The sequence below is a fragment of the Pleurodeles waltl genome, chromosome 2_2, assembly GCF_031143425.1.
Source record: "Pleurodeles waltl isolate 20211129_DDA chromosome 2_2, aPleWal1.hap1.20221129, whole genome shotgun sequence".
In the NCBI taxonomy this organism is placed as follows: domain Eukaryota; kingdom Metazoa; phylum Chordata; class Amphibia; order Caudata; family Salamandridae; genus Pleurodeles; species Pleurodeles waltl.
The window spans coordinates 498324043-498345440 of NC_090439.1; the positions used below are offsets into that span (position 1 = coordinate 498324043).

General features: G+C 45.4%; 1 protein-coding gene across 1 annotated transcript in view; it reads right to left on the reverse strand.

Annotated features, from left to right (window-relative positions):
- Positions 1 to 2054: 2054 nt before the first annotated feature.
- The window catches only part of USP14 (ubiquitin specific peptidase 14), a 372282-nt gene continuing 352938 nt past the window's right edge, over positions 2055 to 21398 (reverse strand). The window contains exons 15-16 of the mRNA XM_069219990.1: positions 16515 to 16622; positions 2055 to 2860 (exon numbers count right to left, since the gene is read on the reverse strand). Coding sequence (XP_069076091.1) covers positions 2712 to 2860; positions 16515 to 16622 — 257 coding nt within the window. The 3' untranslated portion in view covers positions 2055 to 2711. The remainder of the gene's footprint in view (positions 2861 to 16514; positions 16623 to 21398) is intronic.

Here is a 21398-nt window from a genome sequence, read left to right on the forward strand (position 1 = left end):
GGGGACTGACTATTGGCCCTTTTGCAGGCAGCTGACATAACAATAAAGAGGGGTGGAACTTGAGCCTTTATGAACAGAGCACCTGTGGGTGTAGCCTTATATTTTTTTATGAACTCAGGGAGTGATAATGATTGCTTTTACTGGCTCCTTAAAGATCTCATCAGCGTGCCAGAGCATACCTGGGAGTATGGGAAGGAACTGACTATGTGTTATGGCAAGGGTGTCAAATACAAAGTCTTCCTCAATAGGATCAGTGTGCATATGTACATTATGAAATGGTGCTGTCCTAGCTATGACTTGCTGATATGAGGTGGAGTCCTGAGGTGTTGACGGTCTTGGTAAGTAGAAATCTGGATCACTGGGTGTATTAGGATCCGATCATATGTTTCCCACTAATCTAGGTCACCTAACATGTCTCCTAACTCATGAGCCCCATGTGGGGGTAAGTTTGCTGTTGTAAATCGTGAGTGAGTGGGAGATGGTGGTGGAGTAGAAGGAGGTGGAGCGGATTTAGGAGAAGGCTGTGGAAAAGATGATATCTTTGGTGAGCTTCTTTGGAGGCAGAGATGTATCAAGTGCCTCTTGAAAAGTTAATTTTCTCTTTAAAGGAACAGGAGGTGTTGTCATATGACCTGTTTCCTCCTGAATAAGAAGTTGGCGCTGCAGAGCGTTCATTACTTCGACATTTGGTTCCACTGGTGAAGGGGTGGCCGAAGGCTGTCATGAATCCACAGGAGTGGAAAAGTCTTTTTTTTTTTTTTTTTTAAGGTTTTCGGCTATGAAGTCTTTCATATGTGCGGTGGTGTCGGCACCGAAACAGAGGAGGGCAGTTTTTTGGTTGTTAACAAAGCATTGTGTGCACTTGGTCGAGTCGATGCCCAGGTGGAGCTATCACAGTCCGAAATCTATGCCAAAGTTTTGACTCTGGCTTTTTTGGTGCAAGCCGAAGGGTGGGCCTCCGAAAGGTTTTTTTGGCTCCGATCACGGCCGGAAGGCGGTGGCGGAGAGGTTACCTCTTTGGATGCTGTTTTTACAGTCTTTGTTTGGCTGCATTGGTCTTTGCACTCACTGTCTGCGCTGACTGCAGCGGCTGGCTCTTGATATCTGACTGGAAATCTGAGTCGGAGTCTTGGATCAAGAAGGCCTCTTCTTGCGCTGGCTCCTCCGATAAGATGTATGGTGTGTTGTCTTGAGTCCGAGACACCATTTCCAGTCGATGAGCTCTTCGGTCGCCAAGCGTCTTCTCCCCCCGAAAGGATTGGCATCTCGCAGGTTTGCTTGTTGTGGTCGGAGGAGAGGCACAAATTACATACCTGGTACTGATCAATGTGGGGGAATTAGGAATGACATCGAGGACAAAAACAAAATGGAGTTCGTTCCATCAGGTCTGCATAGCCGGATGCCACATGGAGGTAGAAGGCCCGAAGAGGGGTGTGGTCGCACTGAAGAGCGGGGAGCTGGTTTTTGGGATTACAATTCAAACTGAGGACATACTAAGAAAGAAAGCGCTATCAAAACAATACAGTTGCTGAAAAGGAGGACAGAGAGAAACCTGTTTGGGATTGTATCGAGCTGAGAACTCTGAGCGAGAGGAACACATGTTCGAACCAGACAGCAGAGAGAAAAGCTAACAAAGGACTCGATGTCTATGCGCACCATCACCGAGAGGTGGTGTCACTCTGGAAAAAAAAATACGTTGTACCACTCCGAACCCAACACTAGAGGGCGAGCTTATGCGCACAGCATGTGTATCTACAGCCACACATGCAATCGAACATTAGCGCTCCCACTACCAAACGAGGTAATACTAATACTCTGAATGAAACACACTGAAATGGATGGCATGTAGGGCATTGAGAGTACAAACGAGTGCAGCCAAAATGCTAATTGGAAATCTGAGAACATACTGGGCACTGCATGGCAACTTTAAGGAAGTATAGAATCAGAAATCTAAATTATTTCAGGCATCTGGAACACCTACGCTTTTACACTAATAAAATTATAGTGCTACAGATTTCTGAGGAATAAACAATATGAAATACAGACATAAGACATTTTGCTGTTGATCACAATTTATTTTGAGGTTGAAGTGCCAGCAAGAGAACAGACTGATTCCGAAGGCAACGCTGGACAAATACTTGATTGTGGCCTTGTGTTTCCAGAGGATCTGGGCAGCAGCACAGATTAACAATGATGCAACACTCCCCACCACCTTTCCTGACAAAACTGACAGATAAGGGAAAAGGAGGCAAAGTACTGTGGTGTAAACCATGCAGGAGCAACAAATGAAATGTTTGTAGGTGTGCAATAAATATTTGGTTTCTGAAATAAAATCTTGGTATAGATTGCCGTTACAATTTTAGAATTCAGACTGGCTTATCAACTACTGTTGTATCAGATCTGTGTTTTCGAATATGGAAATTGTTTTACCTAAGGCAACTCAGGAGGAGAGAAAAAGAAAATAGCCTTATTATAAGACCACGTCAATAACCATTATCATCAATTCAATTTATGATTAAACTGTTGACCACAGGGAAATTTCTTCAATCTGGTCTCATCTTTCTTCCCATTCCTCCACAGTGTTGGGAAGACAGTAGGTAGAGATTGTTTAACAAATTACAGATCTTTAAAAATGTTCTTTAAGAGGGTAAGGAACTGTTAAATGAAAAACATTTATGTCACACCTAGAAAAAAAGGGCTAAAATGAAGCATTATTGTTCCGTTCCTTCAGCTACTTCAATCTGTCGAGGACCGTATAGAAGAACGTAAGCTATATGCCAGTCTCCACCGCCTGATAATCGCAAAATATCTTCTGGAGAAACAATGCTGACCTTGTCATCATCAAACTTAATCCATTCATCTGAAGAAAAGAAAGAATACAACAAAATAGACATGTTAAAGAACTGCTAATGAAAGCGCTTTGTAATGATACATTCCAACCATCAATTTACATTACTGTGATTATGAAAATACTTATCCTTGATCTCCAAGAGGTCACCTGGGTGATACTCCTGCTGTGGAGGGCAGCCAACAGATTCACTAGCAGGGATGGGCAACTGATCCTATAAACCCCTCTTTGGGGTAGTTGGAAAGTTTTCTTTCTTGGGATCTAACTGGTACCATAGTACTGGGAGATGTGTGGCATGGATCTTCTATGTACTCCTTTACAGACCTCCAAACTTAATATACACTTTTCTGCAATTGGTTCCTCAAATCCCTGCAGTAGTGTCAAGGCACTTGATCACTACTGCACCCGCTTATCGGATTTGCCAGATTTTAGCTCCCTCGAGCGTGGTTGACGACTGGGTCAGGGAGTTTCTCCAGATACATTAAGCCCTTGATTGAAATGCCTCGGAGGTACTAAACCCATTCGGATGGAGATGTGAGGGATGGGTTGGTGACCCTGGAGAAGGAGTGAAGCGAGGCATGCATGGCTCCCCGGATGATTGAGGTATCTGCGAGACTCAGATTAATCCAAATACACTGCCTACAGCTAATCTACATGACACCTCAATGACTGTGGAGCACAGGTATTCTCCCTCAGCTCAGCTGCACTCGATTATCCCCTGGAGCAGACTTTTACCGTAGGGTCTGGCAATGTTCTGAGATTGCCCATTACTGAGCCCGAGTAGGTGTAAATCTCGCTGTGATTTTAGATAGGCCCATCATACTGAACTCAAAAGTGGCCTTTCTGGGCCTTATGGTGAGACGGATGCGCTGGAAGCCAAGAAAGAGACTGCGACCTCCTGGAAATTGCCAAGGCTGCATAGCTTGAAAATGTGGTGACCTGGTATGGACTGGTGTGCCAAGGAGGAGGAATTGATTTATATTGCCAGGGGCTGTCCTCGGAAATTCTTTAACATTGGGGGCAGGTGGCAGGAATAATATGAACTGTCCTCAGCATCAGAGGCTGGACCTGGGAATGGTATTTTACTTGTATAATTTGGTGAAATTAGGGGTTGGCGGGGGGGAGGGAACTTGGGATAAATCGAGATGTACTGTTTACTTTTATTAAGTTGTTACACTTAATAAAATCAATAAAATGTGTTTATTTAAAAAAGAAAAGAAAATACTTATCAGTACAGAGTTCATTTGTATTTGCATTCTTCAATATGTTAACACACTCTTTATAAACCTCATTGTGTGCTGAAGATGTGAGAAGTCCAAAATTAGAATTACCACCGTTTGACCCAGATGCTACAGTCTGCAAACCAATTTATTTATTCCTTGTAGTCATGATCATGAAATCTAACATGCGCACAGGGTTCAATTTTTTATGTGTACTTTTTCAAATTTAAAGCACGTCTATTCAGTAGTTTTTCTCTAGTTCTTAAAAGAAAATGTGTATATCTGAATCGATGCAGAATGAGCGACGATGGTCTGAGCCAAACCTTTTTCTACCTCTGCTACCACAGGACGTATCAGACTGATAAACGTCTGTGCACATCATTCTACAATAAATGCTCCTGAAGATATGAGGGAGGGGTTGGGAGACAGGCTGGGTACACTGTAAACCATGGAGGGCTTAAAGCCAAGAGGACAGCAAAATAGTGCAGAATAATGCAATATTTAAACATGGAGTGTGGAATCAGTCCATTTCTACGGATTAACTTTGACTTGCTGATAGCAGAAGTGGCCATTCCTGAGCAAATGAGAGTTAAGCAACGAGGACTGCGGAGTGGAAAATTCCACAAACTGCCCAAAAAAGACTTTTTAATGTTAGGTGCGCAGCTTTGTAACTGGACTATGGTCACAGTACGTTTCATTTAGCTCAACAGATGGCTTTAAGATTAATTCTGAGTGGAAAAGTCCAAGTTCAAGCCAGAAGAAATAATGTCCTGTAGGTAGGAGAGGATAATGAAGAGCTTTGTTCTAAGAGCTGCTGTGGTTTTTCTTTGGGGTATGCCTGTACGATATGTACTGACTTTCTTCCTTTTTTCATCTGAAACAGACTAGATGGATCATTAACATCAAAATGTTGGAATCCCTGCGCAAAACATTTTAGAAAGAGGCATACGCATCTGAAGTTGTATTTAGTACAACCTTAAGAACTATAGTGTTCAGAAATGTCTAGATCACTCATCGTGCAAAATCCTGAATATTTTGTGAAGGGTGTCTGTATCTCTGCACTCAGCCCTATTACTCAAATCATGTTTTTCTTCTAAGAAGAATACATCTTTGTCTACTGAGCAGGCAGCAATCTCAGGCCTTGACTTTTGTCTCAGTCTGAAATATGCGGTGGAACGGTCAAGTCCACACACAGCACCTTGAAGCAATACCCTGACTCTACAGCCGCAGCTCCCAGCATCATCCTGAAGTCTCAGGCAGATTTTAGATATGCTTGTCAGTATAAGCCCGTTCTGTGCCTCTGAACTCTTAAGTCTACAGGGGACAGATGTATACTGAACCCCACCTCCCCACCATTACATCAAGGGCACTACATCTACAACATTATCATCAAAAAGGTTAGCATAACAGCTAAAGCATAACATCGTAAACCACTACAATGACCCTACCATTTACTTAAAATTAGCTCAACATTTCTTGTAACCTATATTTTGATTTGTAGCAACAGTTCACTTATGCAGCACTTAGTACAACTTAAAGGGTGTAATAGAAGGAAATAAGTTACTTACCTGTAACTGTAGGTCTCCAGTATTGGTATCGGTCATAGATTTGCATGCTTGAATCATTCCCCGTCATTGAGATGTAGTCCCTGGTACCATGTAACAGCAGTACCATATTAAAGACAGAGCAAGAAGGCCCTTCAATTTTGCAGTCTATCATAGTCAATTTTAACAAAAAAAAGAAACAAAAAAAAAGTCCTATATGTCAGCCAATCAGGCTGCAATGCCCTTTAGAACAGCGAGTGGTTCCCAAACGTTTGACTTCTGTGGATCCTCCCCCTACTTTATCATTACCGGAACCTTGGGACCCCCACTGAATAATTATTGGAATCTGGGGACTCCTCACTACGTCAATACTGAAGCCGGGAACCCCGGCCTAAACATTGTTGATGATTTGAGCCACAAAACAATACACCGAAAACGCAGAAACAAGCATTCATCACACAAATGATAACACATTTTACTTAATTAGCAAACAAATATATTGAATTTTTTTTTTTTTTTTATTTCAATAGGAAGGTTGGAACTTTTCTAAATTCAATTGAAGCCACATGTCGTCAATACTATATTCTGTTTGATGCACCTGCACTGCTCCAATGAATCTATATTACAGTTTGTTTTAACATTTTTAATTGTACATTTAGTCACTTTACTTATATATACTTTAATAATCAGTTAATATTACTTAATTTTCTAAGCAGTCGCGGACCCCTGAGGAGGCTTCGCAGACCCCCAGGGGTCCTCGGACCACAGATTGGGAACCGCTGCTTTAGAACACTCCTGAGAGAAGCTCCAGCCCCTCGTATTTTTGATAGCACAAGTGCCGGAGAACCATATGAGAAGAGAAAGGAGAGTGTCTCAAGAGAGGAAGGAAGGTTGCATGTGAATCTATGAAAGATTCCAAAACTGGAGAACTACACTTACAGGTAAGTAACTTACTTTCTTACTCCAGTATTGGAACTTTCACATAGTCACATCCTTGAACCAGAGTACAAAGTAGTAGTGAGGCACACTGTAATGTTAGTTGTGAGTACCTCATAAGAATACCAAGAAGATCTGTAAGCAACTATACAGACATAACAAAGGAAAAGACAACTGCGTACATCTGTTACCAGAAACTATGCAGCATATAAACACTTTCTGTTTGATACATTTTAATGTAAACAATGTGCAGAACTAAGCAAAAGATGGTTGGAAGAAAGATAGCTCACCTTTATTGAAAAAGATGTCTTAGGACCGCCTGGCCCCTTGCTAACTCCTCTTGAGCAGTGGAATTGAGACAGTCATGAGGCGTATGTTGATTTTTCCAAGTAGCTGCTCTGCAAATGTCCTGGAGTAGTACACCCGCAAACCGTGCAGTTGAGGTCGACACAGCTCTCGCAGAGTAAGCATGGACAGAAGTCTGTAACAGTTTGCCTGACGCCTGGTGGCAAAATCGAATTGTAGCGGATATCCATCTAGCGGGTTAGAAAGGGGTTGGCCCTTTCTTGGTGTACTGAAAGCGACAAAACTGATTAGTCTTAAGGAAAGATTTGGTCCTGTGGAGGTAGAATTTGATTCACCTTTTAAAACCAAAAAAACGAAGAGCCCTTTCCGCTGGTGTTGAAGGGTTTGGAAAGAAGGTCTTCAGAATTAGCAGCTCATTGATATGGAAGTCTGAAGGGCCTTAAGGTATGAATCATGGGTTTGCACATATGATTATCATGTTGTCTCTAATCTGTAGGAAAGGTTCCTGAATCGTCAAAGCATGGATCTCACTGACCCGTTTGGCTGATGTGAGAGCCACCTGGAGGGCTACCTTCCATGATAGAAACTTCAAAGTGGAACTGTGAACCAGCTCAAATGGGTGTTTCAAGGGCTGTGCCAGGAGTGTGTTCAGATGCCACAAAGGTAAGGGGGGTCTGAATGGTGGGAAAACCCTGAAGAGCACTTTCAGGAATTGTTTGATGAGTCTGGAGGACCATAAGGAGGGTGTCCTAAGTGAACGTCTAAAACAAGAAATGGCAGCCAGATGAACCCTGAACGTGCCAAATGCAATAGGTAGAGTAATATCTGCTCCGGTGAGGAAGACAGTGGACGTATCTGTTGCTGTTGACACCATAAACAGAACCTCTTCCACTCACAAGAGTACGTTTGTTAGTGCTGGTAGCTCTGGCCCTGGAGAGTATGCCCCTGCACTCTGGATGGATGTTCAGATGGGCAAACTCATTGTGTTCAGGAGCCATGCTGATAAGGGAAGAGATTCTGGATTCGAGTGAAAGACTTGATCCTTGTTCATGGTTAGGAGGTAAGGGGAGACCTTTAACTGGATGCAAGGTCTCACTGACAGCAGGAGAAGCTCTAAACTAGTGTTGGCGAGGCCATGTTGGGGCTATTAAGATCAGTGTGCGGCGCTTGATCTTCATGTTGTTGAGTACCTTCTGAATCATGGGAATGGGTGGAAAGGTGTAAGCAAAGATTCTGTACAATGCCATCGAAAATGCATTCCCCCATGATCCTGGATAGTGAAGCTAGCTTGTGAAGAATCAGAATTTATTGTTTAGTGCGCTGGCGAATAGGTTGTTTCTGAAGCATGATCCTGACCTCCAATTAGAGCTGATGGAGATGTTTGAGAATGGACGTGTGTGGAGGGTTGAGAGGTGGAATCTAGACAAACTCCAGTGTGTGTCCGAACTGGACCAGGTCCAGGACCCATTGGTCTGATGTTACCGCCTGCCACCGTTGGAAGAATGCGAATATTCTGCCCCAGAGCCCAAAATTTGGTGGGATGAAGATAGCTGGAGCCTGGGACAGGTCATTGGCGGCAAGTAGAGTCTTTTCACTGACAGGCAGGTCACCCCTGGGCACAGGTCTATTGTACGCTGCTTGTGGAGGTTATCTTTGGGTGTATTGTGGACAAAAGTGCTGGGAGGTAGACATGCAAGAGGGATATTTGTATTGTTGATAGCCTACCCTATATGAAGGCATTCCATGTCCTCTGGCCCCGCAAAAGGAAGACTTCCTGAACTGCAGTGTGCCAAGTGATTTTGCTGTTTCAGTGTCAGTTTTAATTGCCTTTAGAGCTTCATCAACCTGTTTGCCAAACAAAGCTTATCCGTCGAAGAAGAGATCTAGAATCTTAATCTGTACTTCTGGATGAAAGGAAGCAGCCTTTAACCAGCCTGGTCTCCTGAGCACAGCGGAACCCGTAAACTGATTAAATGCGGTGGTGACAATATCCATGGCGCAGGCAATTTCCACTGATGTCCTCTCTCCCTTTTGGCTTCTAGTTTGGCCTCTTCTGGAAGCAGATCTATCACATAACTCTCTATGGTGTCTGCCCAACACCGCCAGAGAGTTAGCCTCCCTCACTGTGAGACCTTACATAGATTAAAATCCTTTCCAGATATTGTCTACTTGTCAGGAGGTGCAGAAATCAGGGTAAAGGGGATTTTATATCATCTTTGAGCTGCTTGAGCAATAACTGAATCTGGGTGTGGATGACTAGTTAGGCAGGTCAGAGCATTCGCCGGGACTTATTTCTTGTCAAGGTGGGAAAAAACTGCGGTGACTGTAGCAGGATTTCACATTAACTTCAAACCTTCCTGCCATAAATAGTTGACAATAGGCATGGAGTGCACAGTTTTCTGGAACTGCTCCTTAAAGCCATATAAGAAACAGTCCATCTGTTTGGATGGCATAGGTAGTGCACATCTTTTAGCAGCCCTCTCAAGTAAATTATGGAAACCCAAATTATCTTCATGGAGATGAGTCGACCTTCATGGGCGAAGGAAACAATGGGGTAGAGATTACATAGTCATCCCATTCAGTATGAGCCTCATGGAGCTCTCTATCTTCTTGTTCGTTGCCTGAGATATCTGGGTTGTGAAGCAGAGCTGTGGCTGATGTAGGAAGTGCTGCGAGAGGCGAAGATGTAGGCCTCTAGAGCAGAGTGGCTGATTGAGGTACTCGGGATCTAGCAAGCGTAGGTGGTTGAAGCGCCATCTGTCCAGTCGGTGGAAATCTTTTTCTGTAATCCGACAGCATGAATTGTAAATCAGACTAGAGAGCTCGGCAGACACCATCTCCTCCTGGACTGGCTGCTCCTGGGAAGCATAATATTGCAGATCCTAGTCCTGATAACATTCCTCCTACTGCTCCTGGCATTTTACATTTAACTTGGAGGGACTGTGCGTGATCCCCCCCCCCAGGGCCCTTTGTTATCTGACTTCTCTTCTTCCTCTAGCAAATGAGTTGGTACGAGGGGAGTCACCTTACTAGGAGAGGTGTGCTCAAAGGTCAACAGCATTGATTCCATATGTTTGAGTCTTTTTCCTGTAAGACGGGGAGGTCGTCAGAGTGATGGAGGATGTATCCGCTCTTCAGCGGAGTCGAAGGGAGCGTGGACTGCTGCACTGTGAGTATCATCTACAGAAGAGATGTTCTCAGTGTTGTCGACGAGTAAGAAGTGATCTTGTGCATCAACGGCTTAGTCATCAACGCTGCTGTCTATGATGTCGTCGAGAAGGAGGCAGGCGTAGACAGAAGAGATTATGACTCATCTTCGTGAATGATGCTGCCGTATACGTTTTGATAGTCGACTGTGGGGTGCTCGATCTGTTGACAGGTGGCAGATGAGGAAGGTTTCTTGAAAGTATGGGAGACTACAGGGGAGGTTTTTTTTATTCCTTTCAGAGCAGGTAGAATGTTCTTTTCTCTCCTTTACTGATGAATACGACCTGCGTCTGTAAGGAGACTAGAAGAGCTGCACCCTTTGTAAGACCCTGAAGCAGTCTTTTTTTAAGACCTTTTGGGGCTGCTCTGAGGAGGATCTAGCATGGGGTTCTCTCTCTCTCTCTTGTGGGATCTCCTGGAAGACGAAAAGGAGTCCTCACTATCAGAATCTGAAACTGGCTCTTTCCTGGTTTTAAACTTTTGTAGCCAGATAAGCAGACTTCCTTCTCTTTTCTTTACAGTTTTTGAAGAAACATACAACATACCTTATAGTCCTTTGCTGAGTGATCCGGGTAAAGGCAATAAATGCAATCCTGATGTGGGTCCTCAGAGTGTAACCTCTTTTTGCCGCAAGTATTACAGGGTCTGGAGAAACATTTATTTTCCTTGTCAGACATGATGTAAACCCTCTAATAAGGTGAAACGGAGTACTGAAGGCTAAAACCTTCAGAGCAGTAGAGAAAAATGAGACTATAGTTTTATCAAGTAACCAAATACTGAGAAGCTGAGCAGAGCTCAGTGGAGACTCCCGAGCACGACATGCAGTAAAAAATCCGAGGGAGTGGCGCTTCTCCCAGGAATGTTCTAAAGGGAACTGCAGCCTGATTGGTTGAAGGATAGGTTTTGTCTCTTTTAAATTGACTATGATGGACTGCAAAAATGAAGGGCCTGGGGCCTTCTTGCTCTATCTTTAACATGGTATTACTATTACATGGTACCAGGGACTTCCATATGAATGAGGAGGAATAATTTAAGAATGTGAATCTATGAAAGTTCCAATACTGGAGTAACAAAGGAATGCATGTACAACAGACATCTGCTCAGGTTTGCAGGACATTACTCTTAACTCTAAGTACTCTTGTACTTCTCCATTGTTAGTAGCACTCATTAGTGAGGGTCTAGGGGGCTGGCTCGGTTTTATGGTGCGGCACCGCATACCGAGTCCAGGCAACCCTTAGTGACAGCGAATAGGCATCCAGATAGCAAAACCTCTCTAGGGGTAGCTGAAGCTTATCCAGGAGGAATGTAAAGCACTTGCAATACCACAGTAGTCACACAGTAACTCACTCATGAGAAAGAACTACACAAGTGTTGCAAACATAAATGTTTCTTTATTACAGCACTACTCCTAGACTAGCATTGCTATATCTCCCTGTGGAGATATCTACACAATAACCAACAGAAATAGCATAAAATGTACCGGGCAATATTTGTGAGGGGGTGGGGGGAGGGGGGGATCCGGTGGCAGTCGCCGGATTGCAGGAGGTTAAGTGACCAGCCAGGTCATCAGCTCCTGCTTGCATTTGCCAGTGCTTGTTGAAGAGGTATTTCCCCAAGAGGCATTTTGGGGACCAGAAAGTTCCAGGAGACTCTAACCCGGAGAGGGAGTCAGGTCTGGCCCTCAGCCCACAGGAACGTTAGAGCCCCCACGAGTGACCCACAGGCGATGGATGGACACATGGAGTTAACAAGGTGGCTTCAGCAGCATCACAAAACTGAAGTCTCATGTCGAAGGAGTTGATCTTCGAGTTATAAAGTGCAGGAGGCTGGGGCTTATCGGTGCCTGAAGATCTCCTGGAGGAAGAGTCAACAAACCTTGGCAAGTGCACAGGGGTTCCAGTCCACTGGCAGGAGCAAGGGCCCACAGTCTCCCAAGTTGGTCAGAAGACAAGCAGGACCCAGAGGAAGCCACAGACCCACCACCTGTGAAGCAGAGCCTTGTGATGTCCGTGAAACAGCAGACCCCACCAGTTGGTTGCTCGCCAGCAGGACCCAGAGGAAGCCACAGACCCACCACCTGTGAAGCAGAGCCTTGTGATGTCCGTGAAACAGCAGACCCCACCAGTTGGTTGCTCGCCAGCAGGAGGGAAGAGCATAGACACTGGTGTCCTGATTAGCAGGATCCCAGTGAAATACAGTCTAAACACACTGACATCAGGCAAAAAGTGGGGATAACTATGCTAGAAAGATGGCACATCCCTAGAGGGGGTAGCCAAACCCCTAAAAAAAAAACTATATATCCCCAATAGATCGACCTTCTCTCTCAAGATGGGGGAACATCTGGAGACACCTGCACTGGACCGTCTATACTGCTTGAATTGCTACTACAGGTAAGCTGTGTTACAATAAAATAATAGGGCCATAGGAGACCAAGAGGTTCCAGAAAATAATATTTTACTTCTCTCACTGTGCTGAGTCTTGCTGGATATGGTATGTATGCCTGAATGCCTTTGGACTAATTCAAATCGGAGCAGTATATATTTGTTTCTCCATTATTTAGGCAGTACGTTAGGACAAATAGATAGGGTTGGTGTCCAGTTGCTCCTTTCCCATTAACCTTGCTGCCTCGAACTCCATGTTCCTGGTCCCTGAAGAATTCCACTCACAAAAATAACAGTCAGGCCACTCCCATTCTTTCCTGATTTGGTATTGGGAGATTTGAATCAAAAGCAACTTTGTAAGCAAACCAGCCAGGTCAAACTCTTATGCTAAAAAAAGAGGTTACACAACTGCCTGGGTCTGATATCACCTGAAACTGATGGTTCCTTGATTTCCACTGTGTTTTTGAAGAGTTCAAGGGGCTCCTACACATCTGAGTCACTCCCAAGCCACCTTGAAGCTCTACAAGTTCCTTTGGTTTGTGGCCGTCTATTCTCTAAAGGCCCGATTATGATTAGGACTCTGAGGAAAGCAAACTGTCATTGCAAGATAATCTATTTTTCTCTGTTAACCTTTGGTTTGCCTGCACGCTTCTTTGACTTGACGTAAAGATATTTGAGCTCTGTATCTCATTCGGGCTCTTCAAGGGGTTTGACATTGTGGGCATTAAAAGTATGTAGATTAGCCATCTCCAGGCAGAAGTCAATCAATCAGAGTTTATAGAGCGCAGCTACTCACCCATGGGGGGGGGGGGGGAGATGGGGGGGCTACTTCTGCGAGAGAGAGCAGGACCCTTTGGGGGTACGTGGAAGTTGAGTTGCTGGTTAAGGTAGGCAGGTCCGGTGTTGTGGAGGGCTTTGTGTGCGTAGGATTTTGAAAGTGATTCTTTTCTCAATAGGAAGCCAGTGCAGTGTGCGTACGCGTTGAGAAGGCAGTGTCGGGGTAGGTCGAGGATCAATCTGGCGGTGGCGTTCTGTATGTTTTGCAATTTGTGGGTGAGTTTTTTGTTGATTCCGGCGCAGAGTGCTTTGCCGTAGTCCAGTCTTCTGGTGATGAGGGCATGTGTGACGGTCTTTCTATGCTCGATTGGGAGCCATTTGAAGGTCTTGCGTAGGAGGTGGAGGGTGTGGAAGCAGATGGAAGTGACTGCATTGATCTGATGGTTCATGCCGAGGTCGGGGTCCAGGATGATTGAGGTTGCCGGAATGGCTGGGGGGGTGGGTTTCCAAGGGTGGGTGGCCAACAGGAGTCGCTCTATGCGTTGTGGGCCCAGGATGAGTACCTCGGTCTTGAGTTGAGTTGAAGGCAGCTATTGCTCATCCAGCTGGCAACTGCTTTAATGCACTCATGGAAGTTGTGTCTGGCCTTGTCTGGTTCGTTGGAGAGGGGAGGATGAGTTGGGTGTTGTCGGCGTAGGAGAGGTTTATTCTGTAGCTTCTGACCATGGTGGCTAGCGGGGCCATGTAGACGATTAACAGCGTGGGCTGGGGGAGGATCCTTGGGGCACTCTGCAGGTGGTGGGTGTGGGTTCTGCGAGGAAGGGGGCAAAACTCACTCGTTGCATTCTGCCAGAGAGGAAGGACTGGATCCAATCGAGGGCCTTGTCTCCAATTCCAGCTTTGTGGAGTCTTCTTATCAGGGTGTGATGGGAGACTGTGTCAAACGCTGCCGAGAGGTCAAGTAGGATGAGTGCCGCCGTCTCTCCCTTGCCCAGTAGCGAGCGGTGTCGTCCGCTGTGGACAGGAGGGCCATTTCTGTGCTGTGGTTTGACCTGAATCCAGATTGGGATTGTGGCTTTCTAAAAACGTGGCAAGTTGGCTGTTGACTGCTTTTTCTATGACTTTCGCAGGAAATAGAAGTAGGGAAATGGGCCTGAAGTTTTTGAGGTCGGTGGGGTCAGCCGATGGTTTCTTGAGAAGGGGGTTTCTTGAGAAGGGGGTTCATCGGGGAAGGTGGTGGCAGCTAGTGAGCAGTTGATGGTGAGGCAGAGCTTGGGGGGGCTGGTGACTGCAACTCTGTTGAAGATGTGATGGGGGCATGGGTTTGTGGGGCCCCGGAGGGAATGGACTTCATGGTTTTCAATGTATCTTCGGTGGAGAGGGGTGTCCAGGTGGAGATTGGGTTTGTTGGTGTCGGTGGTTGGACGGGGGGTTTGGCATGTGGGTTATCCTTGTTGAAACTGTCGTAGATGGTCTTGATTTTGTGGTAGAAATAGGTGTTGGGTCTGTCACATAGGTCCTGTGAGGGTGGGATGTCTGTTGTCTCGCTGTTGGGTTGGGCAAACTCCTTGATGATGTTGAAGAGTTCCGTGCAGGAGATCCTGTCTTGGATAGCCTACTTTCTGATGAGTTGGTGGTGTGCGGTGGTGGCGGCGGCAATGAAGTTGATGTGGGCTTCTGGGGATTTAGTATTTCTCCAGATTTTCTCAAGGCGGCAACAGGTGCGTCTTGATTCCTGGAGTTCGGGGGTGAACCAGCTGGCTCTCTTTGCATGAGTCAGTACTACTCCAACATGGTGCTAGCTTTCAACCCACTGTGAAACATCCAAAAGGCTTCCCATTCACCATGTCTCCTCTACTTCCTCAGTAGGAAGGAGTAGTAGCACAGCTAGGCAGCTTTTGCATCAACACCAATTGGGCCACATTTTTCCACAAAACAGTACCTCTTGAATTCAGGCACTTCTTTATTGACATAATCAATGTTCGGATATCTGCTGACGCCAGTCATGTCAGAGCCAGACAGCCACAGTGTCACCCCTGCTGCTGTTCCTTTTCCTCACTGAAGGCTCAAACTCCCACTGATCTCCATTTATGCCCTACTTTAATTATATTTTATAAAATTATTTTTGTTGTATTCTTTATATATTTTTTAGCTATTGCTGTAATTTTGATTTCATAACATTTAACTTTATTTTATTTCATTTGTAATTAATAACATTACCCATTATAAGCATAACCCTCACTTTTATGGTTTTCATTTGTGTTTTAGATTTCAGAACCTAACATATAGCAACATTTTAAAACTGTTAATTTTAATATTCAATGTCTGAACTCTTCTTTTTAATAATACATCTTTAATTGAAGTTGCTGTAAATATTAATACCTAAAGTTCTTCTGTTCACTGTGGCTATTAAAAAAATAAAACTAATAGGCATCATGATGACCTAACACATAGGAGTGAACAAGAGTTCTTGAGGAGTAGGATGAGGCAGCCTTATCTATAGAGACAAAGTTGTCATTGCAAGGGTCTCTTGTGCAAACACTCTATAATGGATATTTATCCAGGGCCATGAATGTGTGTTAAAAATATTGCAGGCTCCAAGGCTACGGCTGGACTATTTCACAGAAAGAACACACAGAGGTTAACAACGTGTTTCTCTGTCAGGTGATCAAAGCAACTACGATCTGCTTAATTGAGACATGCCTCACAAAATACGAAATGGATACCAACATTTAAACGCATTTATCTAGTGATGAGGTTTCTCTGCATAAGTGCATGCAGGGAGGTGAGGTGGCTTCTTAAGGAAATTATTTAAATCTCTCCTGAGCCTTCTGTTCAAACAATGAAAATCGCACACTGTCCCCACCACCTCCAAACCACTTCAACTGTTTCTTTTTAACCAATAGATATTTCACACTGTTCACCTGTCTGCATAACTTTTTATGGTTGAAAAACATAGTCCTACTCCCTCTTTGCAGTTCAAAGAGAGACATAGTATTTTTCAACTAAAATATACTATTATTGCAAGATAAAAATCTTATTTTCAAGATTTTGACTTGTTACCTTCTATGATACCATTCCTAGCTGCAATGCAAGTTAGCTGTGTAAATAACTTAATTGTGCTGTTACGAACAGAACATTCTAAATATAAATTACAATCATGCATTAGGATCAGGATAAAAAAAAGTTGGAAAAACAAATATACAAATCTCAACTACTGCTTAAAAATAGAAAAACATAAAATATCTAAATAAGGCTGCTTCTTCAAACCATAATCAAAATTGGTTATAATTACCTTCATTTCTTTTAACCCATGATAGATAATGGCCAGAGGAACTTGATCTTCCCTGATGTGTTAGCACTGCTTGCAGATCATAGTAACCACAGTTATTTGAGCCAATATCTAGTGGGGAAAGCACATATTTTATCAGATATAAATGTAATTTCTTTAAGCCACAGTAATCAGAAGAAATGTTTATGAAAAAGGGAACATTTTAACAATGTTATTAGCGAAGACAAATCTATATTTAGGCGTTCACAATGACAGTGGCTATTAGGATACTTCATAGCCAAATAAATACATAAGGGTGTCCCTTCACCACACATCAATAAAAGCCGAAATGGTTAAGCCAGAGAAGTCTTGAACGAACATAACTTTCCCCCTCCAATGAACATATATCACCCAAGCAAACAACCTACTGCACAAGCTCATACTAGGTCTGCTACTTTACAGGAACCAGGTCTGGGCAACAGGGTCTCATCAAAGCACCTTAATGTAGAAATCCACTGCAAGAAAAGTAATTCTTGGGAAGATCGGGCAAACACAAATCGTCCTATTGGTGAAATGAAGGAACAATGCTTTGTTAACAGGGCTGCCAGTAGTAAAGAAGAGCAAAGTAACAGAGTGCTATAAAGATAAGAAGGCTTTTCAGAAACTCACCCCCAATCACTGATCTGGGTTACATCCACTGTTCTTTTGCTCACCATGCCAACCTAGATCTGTGACTGGGGGTGAGCGTTTGAAAGGTTCCAGCACTCCATCCATCATCTTGCTGTGTTACTATGTTTGGTCGAAGAGGACAGGGTATGCCCAGATGCGAGTCCATTGCTCGCTGTGCCACTGGATTCAAGAACCAGCTTGTGTTGAATAAGAGAGATGAAGGCTTTGAGTGCTGACTGGGTGGGCAGTAGCTCCAGGTAGTTAATATGGAGACCTTGTTGGTAGAGAGCCAGCATGCTGGAAGGGTCCAATGTAGTAAATGTATCCCCCTCACCCGGGGTGAGATTTTTCTGTAGTGATGGTCACTTTCAGAACTGGGTCGAGAAAAGGCCTACCATGCAACACATTTTTATTTTGTGGGGTGGGATGTGTGGGGGTTACAATGAGAATGTGTTGGAGGGGTCAACCCGCAGGGACTCGAGGTAAGAATCGCCTGGCAACCTACTCTGGAGTGGTGGGCCACCTGGACTTGGGGCGTGGCTGTCTGGTGCAAAGTGGGCACTTATAATGTCTAAGAATGGACTTAAATACTGTAGGGGCATACTGCTCATGAAGAGGGGTCCTGAGCTTTTTGCTGTTTTTGAAGCTGGTCGCCCAGTCTTCTTGAACTTTCTCTTGGAAGGCTGGGCCACTATTCCAGGCTTTAACATGTCTTTCACCCTGTGCTCGGCTTTGTGCTCCAGCCTTTACACACCATCGCAGGGATTCCCAGCATGGCTTTTGAGTTCTAGTCTGGAGGCCATTCTCTAGCAGACATTCAACTGGGATTGCAGAAGAGACCACTCCCTGTTTCAGGCCAGTAACCCCTCCCCATTCTAAGGTCACCATAACCATGGGATGGACCTTAGTTACATTATCAGCTTTGTTAACTGGATATGCTTGTCCAGCCAAGTACTGTCCTGGGGAAATCCATTCTTCTAACACCATGGGGGTACTGGCACCTGTATCCCTCAGGGCTTCTACCTTAGTCCCATTAATCAAGGGATGCAGTCTGAATGTGTTCATATTAGGGGGGCTGATTCCAAAAGTGGCAACATCTACCACACTGTCAGAAACTAAAGTAGCTTCAGTGTGAACCCTGATTTGCTCTGGACACACTGTTTATCCCACCTGGAGATTGGCTATACTACTGCAAGCTGTTGCAGCAATAGAGAGATTCTTTTGGGGACAAGCCAAGTCTCCAGTTTGTTGTCCATTCTGTCTACAGTTAAAATACTGGGCCTTTTTGAGATCAAAGGTTTTACCTTTGTACCCATGAGTGGTTATTGAAGAGGTTCGGGGTTCACCGCCCTGAGCAGGCTTTTGAGGGCCTTTAGAAGACTCTTTTATCCTTAGTTGTCTGATCACCCTTCCTCTAGGGAGGCTTTGTAAACCCTTTCTTTCGGTCACCCACAGTGGAAGTCTTGGTCACCCTTGTCGTGATCCAGTGGTCTGGTCTGCTTTCTTTTCCAATTCTTGGGAAGAAATCGGGCCTAGGTCTACTGCTTTTCATTGAAGCAGTTACTTAAAATGTGTTCTTTCATAAACAAATTATAAAGCCCATCATAGTCATGCACTTCACTTACAGTTAACCAACCATCTGGTGTTTTCTCTGAGTAGTGTATAAAATCAACGCAGGACTTGCACAAGGTTTTGTGAGTTCCCCTGAACCCAATTCTATACTGCTCAGTGGTGAGTCCAAGGTCCTCAATCCAGGTAGCCTTCATAATGTCATAGGCCTCAGTATCTGCTCCAGTACGTGAGGAGTCCATCCCTACGTTTACCGTTGAACAGTTTCCAAAGGCGAGCTCCCCAGTGATACTTTTTCACTTTCCTCATTCCACAAGCCCTCTTAAAGGCTGTGAACAATTTGTTGATGTCATCACCATCCTCATACTTGGGGACAATTCCTTTGGGGATTTTAGGGTTACAAGATCACTCTGTCCCTAGGTATTATGTTGCTGCCACCTTTAATGGGTACTAGGTCCATTTCTGCTCTCTCCCTCCATAGCTAGGAGTTGTCTCTACAAAGCTAGTCTTTTGGCCTACCTTGCTAAAAGGAGGTCCTCTTCACTGAGGCTGCCCTCAGTGTTCCCAGAGGAACCAGATTCCCCTGTGGGAGACCCAGATCCTATGAGCACGATCTTTGCAGTCAGGGGCACAGAGGCCCTGTCCTCCCTAGTTAGGTTAGGAGGGGGGGGAGGTCATCCTCCTGATCAATAGCTTCTTCCCCATCTGAGGGGATATCACCCTTCTCAGTAGGGTGTTTCTTTTAATACTCTGCCAAGAGCTCCTGGAGCTTAATCTTGGTAGGGCTGGGGCTAGTTTTGATTTGTTTGAGTCTGCAGAGTCCCGACGCCTCTCCACCAGCACTGAAGACTCTACAACCAACATGGAGCTCCTCCACTTCCGGATAGGAACCAATCCTAACACCACTCTGTGGGCATCATCATGTACAGGCTGCCTGGCCCCCGATTCTGCAACACCATCGCTGACCTCGCCACCACCCACGCACTCGCTTCCAAGGACTACATCCTACTCAGAGACCTCAACTTCCACCTGGAGAACCCCAATGACAACTCCACTATGCTGCTTGAAAACCTCGCCAACCTTGGACTCAAGCAACTCATCTCGCACACCCACTTTACCCCATCTTCACTGCCAGCAACCACATCTCCATTAGCCACATCACTGAACTCAATTGGACCGACCACCACTGTATCCACTTTACCTTCAGCAAAACCCCCGACCAACACCTCGCTCACCTACCCCCCCCTCCTCCCGGCAGGAGCTGGAACAAGATCACCAAGGACCAACTACTCACCAGCCTCAACAACTGCCCCCCGACGTCCGACACTAACACAGCTGCCCAAGACCTCATCAAATGGATGCCCGACTGCACCAACACCTTAGCCCCCATTAACAAACCCTCCAACAGGCGCACATCAACGAAAGCCAATTGGTTCACCCCCGCCCTCAAGGAGTCCATACAAAACTGCAGACGCCTTGAAAGACAATGGCGCACCGACAAGACCCCCACCAACCACAAAGTCTTCAAAAAAAGCCATAAGCACACACCACCTACTCATCAGGACCACCAGGAGAAATGCAGTCCAGGAACGCATCATCAACAACACACACACAACAGCAAGGAACTCTTTGCGATCAACAGCAAACTGACCAACTCGAGAGTGAACTCAACGGATATCCTCCCCTCACAAGAACTCTGCAATAACCTCTCCACCTACTTCCACCACAAGATAGCAGACATCTACGATAGCTTCCCGACTCAGGACCTTACCACCGGCATATCCATCACCGAAGCTCCTACAAACCCCCACCACCTACTCTGCTGGGCCAACATTTCTGACGAAGAAACCCTCAACATCATGAACTCCATCCACTCCGGCCCTCCCTCTGATCCCTGCCCTCACCACATCTTCGACAAAGCAAGCAGCACCATTGCACCCAAACTCTGGCACATCATTAACCGCTCCTTCGAAACGGCCACCTTCCCAGAAATCTGGAAACACAATGAAATCAAGCCCTTACTGAAGGAACCCACGACAGACCCAGACGACCTCAAGAACATCCGGCCCATCTCTCTGCTCCCCTTCCCAGCTAAGGTCATCAAAGAGGCCATCAAAAGACAACTCACCAGACACATCGAACTCAACAAAATCCTGAACCCCTCACAGTCAGGCTTCTGGAGCAACCACAGCAACTGAGACCGCCCTCCCCGCCACCACAGACGACAGCCGCATCCTCCTAGACAGGGGTGAGACCGCAGCTCTCATCCTCCTCAACCTGTCCGCCGCCTTCGACACCATCACCCACCGCGCGCTACAGACTCGTCTCCACAACGCCAGCATCCGAGACAAAGCACTAGAATGGATCACCTCCTTCCTCTCTGAGAGGACCCAAAGAGTCCGACTCCGCCCCCCCGCCCTTCTACTCACAGGCCACCAGGATCATCTCCGGTGTCCCGCAAGGCTCCTCTCTGAGCCCCACTCCAATCAACCTCTACATGGCCGCCCTATCCACAATCGCCAGACACCACACACTCAACATCGTCGCATACGCCGACGACACTCAGCTAATCATTTCCCTCGCCGACGACCCACACACAGCCAAAACCAACTTCCACAACGGAATGAGGGCCGTCACTGCCTGGATGAAGGAGAGCTGCCTCAAGCTTAA